This window comes from Oryctolagus cuniculus, chromosome 3 (genome assembly GCF_964237555.1).
Source record: "Oryctolagus cuniculus chromosome 3, mOryCun1.1, whole genome shotgun sequence".
Classification (NCBI taxonomy): Eukaryota; Metazoa; Chordata; class Mammalia; order Lagomorpha; family Leporidae; genus Oryctolagus; species Oryctolagus cuniculus.
The window spans coordinates 120,615,697-120,629,784 of NC_091434.1; the positions used below are offsets into that span (position 1 = coordinate 120,615,697).

The following is a 14,088-nucleotide window of genomic DNA, read 5'->3' on the forward strand; positions in this document are numbered from 1 at the left end:
TGTTGGCGGTTCCCAGGAGCCCACCACCTGGAACAAGGGGATCTTCAGGGGTGGGGGTTGATCCCTCACCCCAGGCTGGGCGGGTTCCCTATGACCTTTATGGAATCAGCAGGTATGACACCGATCAAGGCTTGGCTCTGATGTTGCTAGCAGGACATTCTGAGCTGGCCCGGGTGGGCGGGGCACCAGGGCCGTGTCCATGGCGGACAGCAGCACAAGCCTTCCCCAGCCTCTGTTGCAACAGGGCACTGTGAGGGTGACAGGGCAGCGTATGGCCCGACTTCAGCTTGTCTCAGTTCAGAGAAGGCCAAAAAACGCCTTGCTCTGATATGCATACATCCAGGCACCAGGCAGAGCTTCCTGGGGACCTAGAACAAGGACCTGTGTGCCAGCCTAAATTGTGATGCACTCTGCCCGGGGTCAGAGTGGCGGGGACAGCCATGGGAAGCCCAGCAGGCCAGCGTGACCCAGGCAGGGGAGCTGGTGGAGCAACCCACTCACCCGACACTCAGGCTACACGCCTTGTTCTCATCACGTACTTAACCAGAGCCACTGAGCACAGCACCAACCAGGCCCCCAGATGTCAAGTCCAATCACGCAGCCTCCCAGGAGGCCAGCCCAGGCCAGGGCAGTAAGGCAGACACAAAGTCACGGTCAGCCCCCTGTGCTGGCTTCAGTGTCCTGAGAGCTAACAGAGCAGCGACTCTTCTCGTCCCAAAGCTGCCACCACCTCACACATCAAGCACATAAGAGCAAAAAAAAAGTATTTTCCCACGTGGACATTTAGTGGAGCAGCCAAGATGGCAGTTAGGATGTCCACGTGTTATGTCAGAACACACGGGTTTGCTTCCTGGCTCCAGCTCCCGGCTGATGCCGACTCTGGGAGGCAGCAGGTGATGGCTCAAGTCATTGGATCCCTGCCACCCACATGAGAGACCTGGGTTGATTTCCCAGGTCCTGGCTGCAGCCTGGCCCAGGAATCTAGGGACTGAACCAGCGGATAGGAGCTCTCTCGGTGTATCTATCTGTCTCTCTGCCTTTTAATCAATCAGTCAATCAAAATTTTTAAAAATAAGAGGATTGCTCTAATTGTTCCTTTTATTTCTTGTTTGTGCCAATTGGTTTAGCAGGGGTGGGGAACATCTGTCCCTTGGGCAAAATCATCTGGTCTGGCCCTGCCAAGGCCACACAGGTTAGACTCAAAATTCAGTAAATCTACAGCAGGCTAATTTTTAAATTGATGATTTTGTATGGCCTGCAAATGTTATCCAAAGATCCACAAATATCCAAATGGCCCTTGGTGGAAACATGGTTTCCCAGTTCCAGTTTACCATATGGTTGATCTTGAACTTTTTTTAGAAATCATTTATTTAATACATGCAAATTTCATAGGTACAGCTTTAGGAGTATAGCGGTTCTCCCCCACCCATACCCGCCCTCCCACCCCCACTCCCATTCCACCTCCTACTCCCTCTCCCATCCCATTTTTCATTAAGATTCATTTTTAATTATTTTTAAATACAGAAGACCAACTCTAGACTAAGTAAAGATTTCAACAGTTTGCACCCACACAGGCACACAAGGTATAACACACTGTTTGAAGACAAATTTTACCGTTAATTCTCATAGTACAACTCATTAAGGACAGAGATCCTACATGGGGAGCAAGTGCACAGTGACCTTGAACTTATGGAAGGCATGATATGCAAAAGCAACGTATGTTTAGACGTCAGTTCTGACATCATAATAAAATGAACACTCGTGGATCTTCCTCCCCGTGTGCAGGACAGCTGGGTTTTGATTCAGTGCGTTCATTAATTACTGGGCACTGCAACAGCAGGTGTCCCTCTGGGCTGGGGTGTTCCTCTGGTGGCATGGGGGGAGGGGTTTGATTCTGCATTGTTGTCCATAGCACATCAAAGGTGATCCTAACATGGGCAAGCTGGGAACTCGGAGGAACGAAATGACCATGTACAGTTGCAGGGTCTTCTGAGAACAGTAAGTAGAAACATCAGTAACGACATACCCGATTAAGGGTTGTTACGACGATGTGTGGAGAGATGAGAGATGACTAACCCGGCATACCTGCAGCGGAGGGCACTAAGAAGGGGCCAGAAGGCGAGGGCAGGGGGCATCACAGGAGACTTCCTGGAGGAGGTGTTGCTGTAACCTGAAGGACAAACAAGGGACCCTACAAGAGGACTGGTACAGAGGGGAGGCACCCCAGGGTACCCTGTAAGCATAGGGACCTCTGGCTTCTGACCTGCAGCACACATGTCACCAGACGAGGGACTTCAGGACCTCACAGGAAACACCACCCATGCCTCAAAGGGTTCCGACTGGGTGCCCAGCAGGAGCCAGAGCCAGCCCAGGGCCATCACAGCAACAGCCTTTATATCTCACAACCGTACAACTGGCAGGAAGTCAGAGAGTGGCCCATCTCCACGACGGGGAATCCAGTAGGGGCTCCTAAAAACCAGCACGCACCCCAGCCAGAGAGCAAGTCCCACTCGGCAGGAGAAGTGGGCAGAACACTGGGGCCAGCGACTCCTACGGGGGCCTGACTGAGAATGGGGTCCCCAAGGGCTGAGTCTGCAGCAGGCAGCAGGGGCTACGGAGGTCATGGGGCAGACAGCACACAGGGTGTGCCCCACGCCTGAGTGGCTGGGCCGGAGTTTGCAGAGGACTCCAGAAACCTCACAGGGTTCTGGGTCCCGTCCCTCATTAGCTCTGCATGCCGGTCCATGTTGAATGGGATGGAGCTGACCAGGTCAGAGAGGGAGATTGACAGGTGGCCAAGGAAGGGTCTGCAGCCAGAGCACACAGCAGGACATGCCCAGGGTGCAGGTGTCGCCTCAAGAGGAAGCCCTGGAGCCTCTGGATAACAACACAGTCAAGGACGGTGGAATCCAGGGTGGCAGGAGACACAGCACCGGGGTGACATCGGGGACTGCTTGGTGTCTGACTTCCGCGCCCAATCTCTCTGCCCTCTGCCATCCAGGGGAGACTGGCCTCTGCAGGACTCCACAGAACTCAGCTCTTGTGGCCTCAGTCCCTGCCAACACCTTGACCCAGAAGAGTTCACATGGGCAGGTGTGACCCGTGGGTCTACACCTGTGGACCTGGGGTATAGACACCAAAGGCTGACAGTTGAGGGCATGCTGCTGGCACTTTGCCCTCACTGCATGCCATGCAGGGGCATTTGCCACTTTGCTGCCCAGCTCGGGGACCCCAAGATAAGAGAGAAGCCAGATGCCACTCATGTGGAAGATAGAAAGGAGGCAGAGAACTTTTCCTACTCCCTGCAGCTCAGACAAGCCCCAGCCAGGACCCCGGCACCTAAGACAAACCTGAACCACTACAGGTGACCTGCTGGCACCTGCAGAGTGCTGGTGGGGCATGAGGGAGGCAGAGCCTCAAGTCCCACCCGAGCCGCAGGACCAGCTGTGCTTTCCCCTCTCGGGGGCTTGGAGCTCCCCCACACCCCACCATTTGTTCACTTAACAGGAGCCCTTTTCTGTCTTTTGCAAACAAGTCTTTACCAGGAAAGAAACTGGGGGCCCAGGAGCCAGCGCTGTGGTATACTGAGTTAAGCCATTGCCTGCATCCCCTATGGCCTCCAGTTCTTATCCCAGTCACTCCACTTCTGATTCAGCTCTCTACTAATAGCCTGGGAAGACAGCAGAAGGTGGCCCAAGCACTTGGGCCCCTGCACCCACATGGGAGACCAAGATTAATCTCCTAGCTCTTGTGAACCAGTGGATGGAAGATCTTTCTCTTTCTCTCTCTCTCTCTCTCTCTCTCTCTCTCTCTCTCTGCCTCTCCCTCTCTCTCTGTAACTCTGCCTTTCAAATAAATAAAAATAAAACTTTTAAAAATTATCAGCCATGGGGCTGGCACTGTAGCATTGCAGGTAAAACCACTGTCTACAGTGCCAGCATCCCATATGGGTGCCGGTTCAAGTCTCGGCTGCTCCACTTCCAATCCAGCTCTCTGCTATGGCCTGGGAAAGCAGCAGAAGATGGCCCAAGTTCTTGGGCCCCTGCATCCACATGTGAGATCTGGAAGAAGCTCCTGGCTCCTGGCTTTGGATAGGCACAGCTCTGGCCATTGTGGCCACCTGGGGAGTGAACCAGCAGGTGGAAGACCCCTTTCTCTCTGCCTCTCCTTCTCTCTCTCTGTAATTCCGGGTTTCAAATAAATAAATAAATCTTAAAAAAAAATTATCAGCCATGGCCTACTACATGGTCTACTGGGTGCCTTGAGAGGGAAATGGCTCTTGCTACACAACCCAAATGAAAGGTGGCCAACTTAAATAGAAGGAACAACAGACTGAGTCCTGGAATATCGGCATGGGGACTCTCCCTGACCATACATGCAGTCTTTCTCCTGTCCCACCGCCCCAGGCCCGAGACACCCCTCAACCAGAAGCAAGCCTGAGTCCATCCATCTGTGCCCCCTGGAAACCACAAAGCCAACACAATTGTTTCTCTGTTCCTCCAGTGAAAGTTAAGGCATCGTTTGGGAAAGAGTGGCACCCCTTGCTTAGGAATGGGTAAAACAGTGGTGCACAACCCCACTGAGCTCTTGCAGGCCTCTCTGGCTGCTTCAGGGGCCTGGTACCCCCTCCTCCTCACCAGAAAGGGAGGCCTGTTCTCCTCATGGCCACCCTTGCGCTTCAGCATGGCAGTGGGAACCCATGACAAAGAAGAGACTCACATGCTGGCAAACAGTGACTGTGCCCACCCGTACCAGCAGAAACCAGGCAAAAGCAGGGGGGATGGGTCTGAGAATGCTTGACCAAGGATGGGGGCACATAACTCAAAGACAAGGTGAACATGGTGATGCTCGGCGCAGCCACCTATCCGGGAAACAGCACAATAGCTAGGATGCATCCCATGGCTAAACTCTCCATTGACAGAACTCAGCTTGAGAGGCGCCCCAGGAAATGAGACTGCAAAGCCAAGGGATTCCGTGTTACCTGAAGGGGCACAAAAGTTCCCTCTGCAGCCGCTCCTTCTTGGTCTGACCAAGAGCAAGCTGCTCTCCATCCATAACCATGCCTCTAGGAGAGCCCAAGAGACAGGCCCTATCCCAAGGCACTGAGAAGTCCAACATCTTGGAAAATTACTGCAGTTACTATTCTTTATCAGCTGGCACTGCTGATGGGGGACCCGGCTGTCAGCTGGGATTCTACAGGTGGGAATGGTGGAGCCGGCAGCATTTCAAGTGCCGGAAGCCAGAGTGGCACCCAGGATGTGCTGATGCTGCAGCTCTGTGACATCGGCCAACCATTCTTGGGGCCACCAGGACTGAAATCGACAAGCAGAACCAGTACCAGTGGGGTCCTGATTGATAAAAGTGGAAAAACTAGACCTGCTATACAGAAGTCTCCATGTCTTAGACTGACACCCAGCACATACGGGGCACTCACGTTTACAGAATACACCCCAGTGCCGTTTGTCCGATTCCCAGACAAAACTCAATAGACCCAAAGCTCCTTGAGTGGAGGGAAGCCAATCTCCAGCAGAGACATCAGGAGTGTCAACTGTTGAATCTTTCCGAGGCACCTCTACTGAGGAACATCTGGGTCTTTCAGAAACCACCAACCAACGGGTTCTGAGCTGGCAACAATTCCAGGTGGCTCAGGATGTCCCTACAGCTTGTCACCAGGAATAAGGTGCCAGCATGTCAGGTCAGAAATGGAGCTGCGCCTTGTGTCTACCTCACGGTAACCCAGTGGACTCCAGGACCTGCCCTTTGCAATTTTTCCAGCTCTTGAGCATCCAGTTGACAAACACATGCTCAGAGAGCAGCAGAAACTCCACCGTGGCTCCCTTGACCCATGGCATGGAGACTTCTGTGGCAAGACACCTAAGTGGAAGTCTCTGGAACACCATTCCCCTCCAAAGCTGTCCATCAGTAGCAATACTTCATTGCTGGTGACCAAGAAATCAGCAGTCTGGGAGGGACATCCCCGCTGCCTCCCCTACTTTACTTGTTGGTTTGGCTTGGGCAGAAGACATGGGAGCCTTGAACACCAGCAGACGACAGTAATAGACTCTTGTGTAGATACTCTTGGCAGCCGCACTGACACACAGGCAACCTCCTTGCTGGAACAAAACTCTAGGGTGACCTTTGACACTAATACAAAGCCAGGGATTTGGCAAAAGCTCTGCTAGTGTATGTGTGTGTGTGTGTGTGTGTTTCCTGCCCAGGATTCTGGGGTGAGCAGAAGCAGGGTGCTTTTCCATGATGGTGCAGAAGCAAACCTCCACCACATGCCTCAGCTCACTGACTCAGCTTTAAGTTAGCCAGCAGAGACCTCGTACTGCCCTGTGGCTTCAGACTGATGGGTCTTGAGGGACAGCAAGTAGCAAGATACCCTAAATGCTTGGAAGCATGCGTGCCTGTGTTCCATGAAAACAGAGGGAGCTCCCACTGAGGGCTGCAGGCAGGCAGCACGGACCACTAGTTGTCTGGAACATTCTAGAATAGCCCTTTTGAAAGCCAAAGACCGGCCGGCACCGTGGCTCACTAGGCTAATCCTCCACCTTGCGGCGCCAGCACACCGGGTTCTAGTCCCGGTTGGGGCGCCAGATTCTGTCCCAGTTGCCCCTCTTCCAGGCCAGCTCTCTGCTGTGGCCAGGGAGTGCAGTGGAGGATGGCTCAAGTGCTTGGGCCCTGCACCCCATGGGAGACCAGGAGAAGTACCTGGCTCCTGCCATCGGATCAGCGTGGTGCGCCGGCCACAGCGCGCCGGCGGTGGCGGCCATTGGAGGGTGAACCAACGGCAAAGGAAGACCTTTCTCTCTGTCTCTCTCTCTCACTGTCCACTCTGCCTGTCAAAAAGAAAGAAAGAAAGAAAGAAAGAAAGAAAGAAAGAAAGAAAGAAAGAAAGAAAGAAAGAAAGAAAGAAAGAAAGAAAGAAAGAAAGCCAAAGACCTTGGCCTTCACATCAGGCCAGGTGGGGCCTCTGGATGTGTCAAGTGGCTGTTTCCCCACCCCTCCCCCAGAGTATGCCACTGCAGCTCATTTGCTGGGTGACCTCAAAGGTGGTACACTTTGCATGGAGCCTATGGCAAGTACAGGCTCTCGGGCGGCCCACCTGTTGGGAGATGCTCTGTCATGTGGCTATCACACCCGCAGAACTGGATGCTATGCAAGTCTGCAGGAGGCCCCCGTCAGAAGGGGTCTGAGGCACCCTTCTTCCTCTTGGCTCTTGGTGCGACAGCTCGCTATGCTTCTGCTAACAGAGTGTGATGGTGGGACCCCAGTGGCCTGAGGCTCCCAGGATGGAGCAGTAGTCAGGTGGTCCACACACGCCCAGGCCCAGAGGCCCCAGCAGGTGACTCAAGCAGGTGACTGCCTTGAGCTCCCACGTGACCATGAGGGAGAACAAGTGTGCGTTGTGTTTACAGGTGGCTTGGCAGCACACACAAGTGGTCTGCTGTTGCGGCATTCAGAGACTAGGTGGGCAGCAGGAAGGGACATCTCTGATAGGCACAGGTGCTCGTCCCCTTGGCATGCACACAGGGGCCTGGGGTGTCTCGGGACCTACAGGAACCAGATGACAGGTGCCAGAGGCCTCTGAGAACAGGTGAAGACAGCGCGTGTGCTGGGAATGCTTTCTCAAAGGCCCCATTCCCGGGAGCCTTCCAGTCTGCAGGTGGGGCATGGTGGTTGTCCAGGGATGCCTGGTAGCCTCCCCTTCAGCCACTCTCTGCTGTGTGGCTTCCCTTCACCTAGGCCACCTGCTACCACCACAGCCAGGGGTGAGGAAGAACCAGCACTTCATAGACCAACACATTTTCTCAACAGATGCTCACACTGAGCCCGGGACTTGTGAGATTATCACCCATTTGTTTCAAAACGGAAAACAAAGATCAGGCACGCAGGGAATCATCCCAGGATAGTACATCAGAAGCCAAAGGGGGAATGTGTGTGCTCTGAGCCCAAGCGCGGGCACCAGAGGCACCCTCTGCACACACTCACACAGGTTCCTGGAAGACCACCTTCTCGCCCGGCTGATGTTTGCATGGCCAGAGAGATGGTTCATCTCTGCACTTTCAGGCAAACTGCGGGACAGGGTGAGGGCAGGGCTCCTGCCGTCCAGCCTTGGGCCACCTCCGCCCAGCTGCCTGCCAGGCTGCAGCTTGAGGAGAAGCTTCCTCCCTGAGCCTGTCCTGCCCAGAGCTGGCCTCTGTTTCCTGGTACTTGCCCTGCAGAAAGAGTCCACCCGCGCCCTGCCACCCAGCCACCTCCCACGGCATCGCCCACCTGTAGAGGTGGAGGTTGGCCACCTGCAGCCGCAACCACTCTGACAGTGCCTCGGAGCCCACCGCCCAGTTTGCGCTGCCGGTGAGGGCAGGTGAAGCGGAGGTGCTGATGAGCTCTGGCCTGGGAAGGGAGCGGACCCCCCGCAGGCGCAGGAGTTTAACAGCACCGGCTGTGGGTTCCCATTTCCTTGCCGCGGCTTAGCCACCCCTTTTCTCGCTCCCTACCCCGCCTCTCCCTCGGATTCCCGCAGTCCGGGTGACAATACGACAGCAACCACTTCTGGGCACCTACTGGACTGGACACCAGGCGCCCGTCCAGGAACCGAGAGACCCGGGCTGCAACAGCCCGGGCGCCGGGAAGACGGGCCCAGGCGCTCGCCCTCGCCAAGGCTCGCCAGGGCCACTGTCAAGCCCTCTGCCGACACGGCACCGCTCCCTCCCGGGGGTCGGGACCGCAGTGCGGCTGTGGGACGCCGCCTCCGGGTCCGCACATCGGAAAGTTGGCTGCGAGCGGGAGCCGGTGCCGGTGTGGGGCGCAGCGCCACGCGCAGGCTCGCCTCCGCCTGGTAAGTTGCTGGTCGCCGCGAGCCCGACCGCAGGTGCCGGAACGCGGACTCTCACCTTGAAGAAGCTCCGGAGGAAGTGCAGGACGCTGAGCATGGTGGCCGCCGGGACGCCCGGAGCCCCCCGGAGCAGCGCGACGAGCCGCGCCGCCGAGCCCGGGCTCCGCCAAGTCCAGCCCGCGCCCCGCCCCGGGATCCGCCCCGGTGCCCGCCCCGACAGCCGGACGCCCCGCCTCCCTGGTCCCGGCCGCCTCTTAGGGCAAACGTGAGACACCGGGAACGGGCGGGAGCGCATCCAGGAGGCCTCTCTGCAGGCACCCGCGGGACCCGGCGAACAGAGCTGCCCATGGACACGGCTCCGGGGCTCTCGGGAGCCTCCCCGTGCTCCGCCGAGCTCAGAGTTTTCCGAGGGAAGCATACTCAACACCCAGGCGCCCCACACTCCAGCGTGGCCCTGGTCCCCTCAGCCTGCCCTCTGCACCCCAGTGCCACGACCCTGTGTGCCCAGCACCCCGGGGGGCTTGTCCTGCCTGGAAAACTTTCAGAGTTTGTCAACTGGGCCAGCATCTGAGGAGAAGGCACAGAGCATCCACGGCTCTGAAATCTGGTGCCGGGCTTGTGCAGACCAAACACCTGCCACCGAATTCTCGGTCCAGAGCCCCCTGTCTTCCCAGGTGTGTGAACCCTTGCTTGGGTCCACAGGAGAGCAGCCTAGGAGCAAAGGGAAGTCTTGCCTACTTTCTTTGTGGAGTTGAGGGAGATGGGGCCTTCCCAGGGCACCCTCTGGCTGGTCCCTGGGGCCACACTATTCTTAGCGGGTAATTTTAGTTTCTTTTAGAATTGAAACAAAAGAGTAAAGTAGTAAAAATAATAATAATGAACCTAGCCTGGTTTATATTCTTCTTCATATGAATGCAGCTGTAAAGTACAATTTTACTTATTTATTTTTAAAGATTTATTTGTATTTGACACTCAGAGGTGGAGAAACTGAGGGGAGGGTTCACTGCCCAGATGGCCGCAATGGTTAAGGCTAGGACAGGCCGAAGCCAGGAGCCAGGAGCTTCTTCGGGGTCTCCCACATGTGTGCAGGGGCCCAAGCACTTGGGCCATCTTCTGCTGCTTTCCCAGGTGCATTAGCAGGGAGGTGCATCGGGAGTGGAGCTGCCGGGACTTACTGTGGGCAGCGTCCCGGAGGACCTGGGGCCCCAGGACAGCAGTGGGGGCTGCAGGCTGGGCTCCTGCCTGCCCGCCTCCATCCCACTGTCCCTCTTCCTGTCTCTCCTCTCTGTCCATGTCTCTCTCCTCTCGGGCTCATGATAACTCAGCTCCCAGGTGGCCCAGCATTCAGGCTGCCCAGGACTTAGGGGAGGCCCAGGAAAGCAAGTGAAAGGACCATTTGGCTTAAGAGTTAAGACGCTGCCTAATTATACCCAGGCCCCACATCCGAGGGCCTGGGTTCAGTTCCTGGCTCTGGCTTCTCATTCCAGCCTCCTGCAAGTGGAGACCCTGTGAGGCAGCAGTGATAACTCCTATAGGCAGAGTCCTTCCCCCAATGTGGGGTGACCTGGGTTGTCTTCCTGGCTCCTGGCTCTGGCCCTGGTTCAGCGCTGGCTGGTGCAGGCATTTAGGGGAACAAACCTATGAATGGGAACTAGCTCTGTCTCTCTGCCTTGCAAATAAACAAATAATGATACCAAACATAAACAGATAGATAAAAACAACCAACAGTCTCGGAGAAGCAGAGCGTAGAAGAGTGGCGATGGGAAGGGAGATGGGGAAGAGAGAAGGGAAATGCTAAACCCAGGTACAATATTCAGCTGGACAGGAGACACAAGATACCATGTTCCACTGCAGCGTAGGGCAGCCACAGGCAGCAAGGAAGCTCTGGATCTGTCCAAAGAGAGGATCTTGAAAGTTCTCAGGGGCCAGCACTGTGGCGTAGAGGGTAAAGCCTCCGCCTGCCATGCTGGCATCCCATATGGGTGCTGGTTCCAGTCCCGGCTGCTTCACTTCCAATCCAGCTCTCTGCTATGGCCTGGGAAAGCAGTAGAAGATGGTCCAAGTTCTTGGTCCCCTGTACCCACGTGGAAAACCCAGAAGAAGCTCCTGGCTCTTGGCTTCAGATAGGCCCAGCTCTGGCCATTGCAGCCAACTGGGGAGTGAACCAGCAGATGGAAGACCTTGATCTCTCTCTGCCTCTCTTTCTCTCTCTGTGTAACTCTGGCTTTCAAATAAATAAGTAAATCTTAAAAAAAAAAAAAAAGTTTTCACCACCAAGAAATGGGAACTAATTACCCTATTTGCTCACTACCCAATGCACACCTGTGCAGAAACAGCACACTGAGTAGCCCATGAATGGGTACAGTTGTTGTGAGTCCATTAGAAGGAAAACAGAATGAGCAAGAGGCAGCGGACAACAAGCGACTCGAGATGGGACTGCTCTGCAATGCGCGGGAACACACACGGGTAGGCGGGAAGCCTGGAGGTGGGCAGCTGTCCCTGTATTTCTTTTTGATAATCCAGTGAAACAGGACTGAGCTGAAAAGGGCTTTGTCCATTGGCCCTGGAGACTCAGCAGGTGGGGTCTGGCCCTGGAGCACCTAGGGGACAGCGGGACCTGATATCTCAGACAGAGTCCAGAGCAGAGGGTGAGAGGGAGCCGGGGCCTGGGCTGGCCGATCAGAGAAGGGGTGAGCCCTGGGCACAGGTCTCTGGGAAGCTGCACACAGGGGCCTTGACAGAAGCTGGACTTCCGGGAGGAGGGGTCAGGGAGCTGGGCTGGACCCTGACCTCCCTTGTCCCCGAGGCAGCAGAATCAGGAGGAATATGCTACAGGCATTCCTGAGCCAGTGGCTCAAGCTTGTTACCTGTCGTCCACTGCTCTTATCTCTGGGGACTGAAGCTGCCGGGAGGCATTGATGAGAAAGGACTTAGTGCGACAGCCAATGAGGGCCAGGCAGGACAGCCCAGGAGCTGGCGGAGCCAACAGCCCCCTAGAGATTCAGGCATCCCTGCTTTTTCCCCAGTGCTCAGGGCCTGGTGAAAGACATGGGCAGGATTCGCACCCTGTGGGATGAGGACCCGTCATTTTCTGGGTGCCTGTGAGGGCTGAATGGGATCAGCGTACAGCGTACATACATGGGCATGAGCACTGTCACTAAGGAAGGGAGGTGGGACAGGCAGGTTTGTCCCATCCCAGTTCCCGTGAGAGCACCTGCTGGGAGGCCAGCCCAGGCTGTGAGGCCTCCAAGGGCTTAGGTCTTCTTTCATTTTTACAGTTTATGGTCATTTCAGTTCAACTTGATACCATGCATTTATTCAAGAAGTACATATGTATGTGTTTGTACACATATACACATTTCAGGCATTGGGAACCAGCTGGCTAACTGCCTTGAGAGGGCTCTTGGATATAAACCAACAAGCAGAAATTTGCAAAACAGATTAAATGCCCTTAAGGTGCAGGTGAGGGAAGCCCTGTCTGGGTGGGCCCTGGAGGCTAAGAAGCTGCACGAAGATTCAGGCTAAGAGAGGCCTTGTGGAGAGACCAAAGTCCCAGGGACATGGTGTGTTTCTTGTGGGCAAGGTGGCAAGAAACCCAAGGGTTTGCACCTCAGGGAGCTCAGAGGAGAGTAGGGGAGCTGGGAACAGAGCAAGAGAGCCCTGGAAGCCAGGGGACCATGGGAACTCCACGCCTGCAACATAAGCCCATGCCGCCAGTTCCCTAAGGCCCTATCTGCAGACGTCATGAAGTATGGCGCCTCCACCCTGAATCTATTAACATCGAACTTTGGCTGCCGAGCCTCCAGCACACGGGCCCCAAGCCAAAGGATGCCCCCTGCGCAAACCCCTGGGCTGAGCATTCCACATGTCCAGTTCTCCAAGACCTGATGGCTCCATGCCTCCTGGACTCACCTGAGCAGGTCCTCCTGGGCTTCCCTGGGTAGACAGCAGGTGGCAGACCCACCCCTGAGGGCCTCCTCACCGCCCACCCCACAGGCAGCCAGTCCTAGGTCACAGGTCATGTTTCAGGGAACAGGAGCAGGGCTTCCTCCCCAGGGGCACGGCCTCAGGGTGGAGTGGCAGGCTGGAGTCTTGAGGCAGAAGGACAGGGCTGCTGTTGTGGTTTGAATGTTCACACACTGCAAACTTACCCCCCCAACTGCTATGTCAGTGCTATGAGATGACATGAAGTTGTGAGGGTGGGGTCTCCATGCGGAGGTGATTGAGATGTCAGAGGGGGTGGGGAGGGGGTGCTGGCATTGTGGCACAGCAGGTAAAAGCCCCAGCCTGCAGAGCCCGCATCCCTTATGGGCGCCGGTTCGAGTCCCGGTTGCTCCACTTTCGATCCAGCTCTCTGCTATGGCCTGGGAAAGCAGAGGAGGATGGTCCAAGTCCTTAGGCCCCTACACTCATGTGGGAGACCCAGAAGAAGCTCCTGGCTCCTGGCTTCGGATCAGCTCAGCTCTGGCTGTTGTGGTCATTTGGGGGGTGAACCAGAAGAATGGAAGACCTTTCTCTCTCTCTCTCTCTCTCTCTCTCTGGCTCTGGCTCTACCTCTCTCTGTAACTCTTTTTTTTTTTTTTTTTTTTTTTTTTTTTTTTTTTTTTGACAGGCAGAGTTAGACAGTGAGAAAGAGAGACAGAGAGAAAGGTCTTCCTTCCATTGGTTCACCCCCCAAATGGCGCTGCGCCGATCCAAAGCCAGGAGCCAGGTGCTTCTCCTGGTCTCCCATGTGGGTGCAAGGCCCAAGGACTTGGGCCATCCTCCACTGCCTCCCTGGGCCACAGCGGAGAGCTGGACTGGAAGAGGAGCAACTGAAGCAACCAGGACAGAATCCGGCGCCACAACCGGGACTAGAACCTGGGGTGCTGGCACCACAGACGGAGCATTAGCCAAGTGAGCCACGGTGCCGGCCAACTCTGTCTTTCAAATAAAATAAAAATGATTCTAAAAAGAGAGAGAGAGATGTCAGTGGATTGTCCATGATGGCATCAGTAGCTTTGTGAGAGGAGGAAGAAGATTTGAATTGGCACCTGCTTCTGTCCCTACAGAGGCTGTCTTCCACCTTGGGAGGACTCAGCAAAAAGGCCCTCACTAGGGGCCACCCCATGCTCATGGACTACCCAGTAGACTTCTATTCCTTATTTGTAAAAGGATTTATGCATTTGAAAGGCAGAATTATAGAAAGAGAGGGAGAGACAGAGATCTTTTATCCATTGGTTCACTCCCCAAATGGCTGCAATAGC

At 55.4% G+C, this 14,088-nt stretch overlaps 1 protein-coding gene across 1 annotated transcript in view; it reads right to left on the reverse strand.

The window, feature by feature from the left end:
- Positions 1-9,148, reverse strand: part of ARHGEF4 (Rho guanine nucleotide exchange factor 4) — a 214,391-nt gene extending 205,243 nt beyond the window's left edge. The window contains exon 1 of the mRNA XM_051848762.2: positions 8,901-9,148. Coding sequence (XP_051704722.2) covers positions 8,901-9,137 — 237 coding nt within the window. The 5' untranslated portion in view covers positions 9,138-9,148. The remainder of the gene's footprint in view (positions 1-8,900) is intronic.
- Between the last annotated feature and the right edge of the window lie 4,940 nt (positions 9,149-14,088).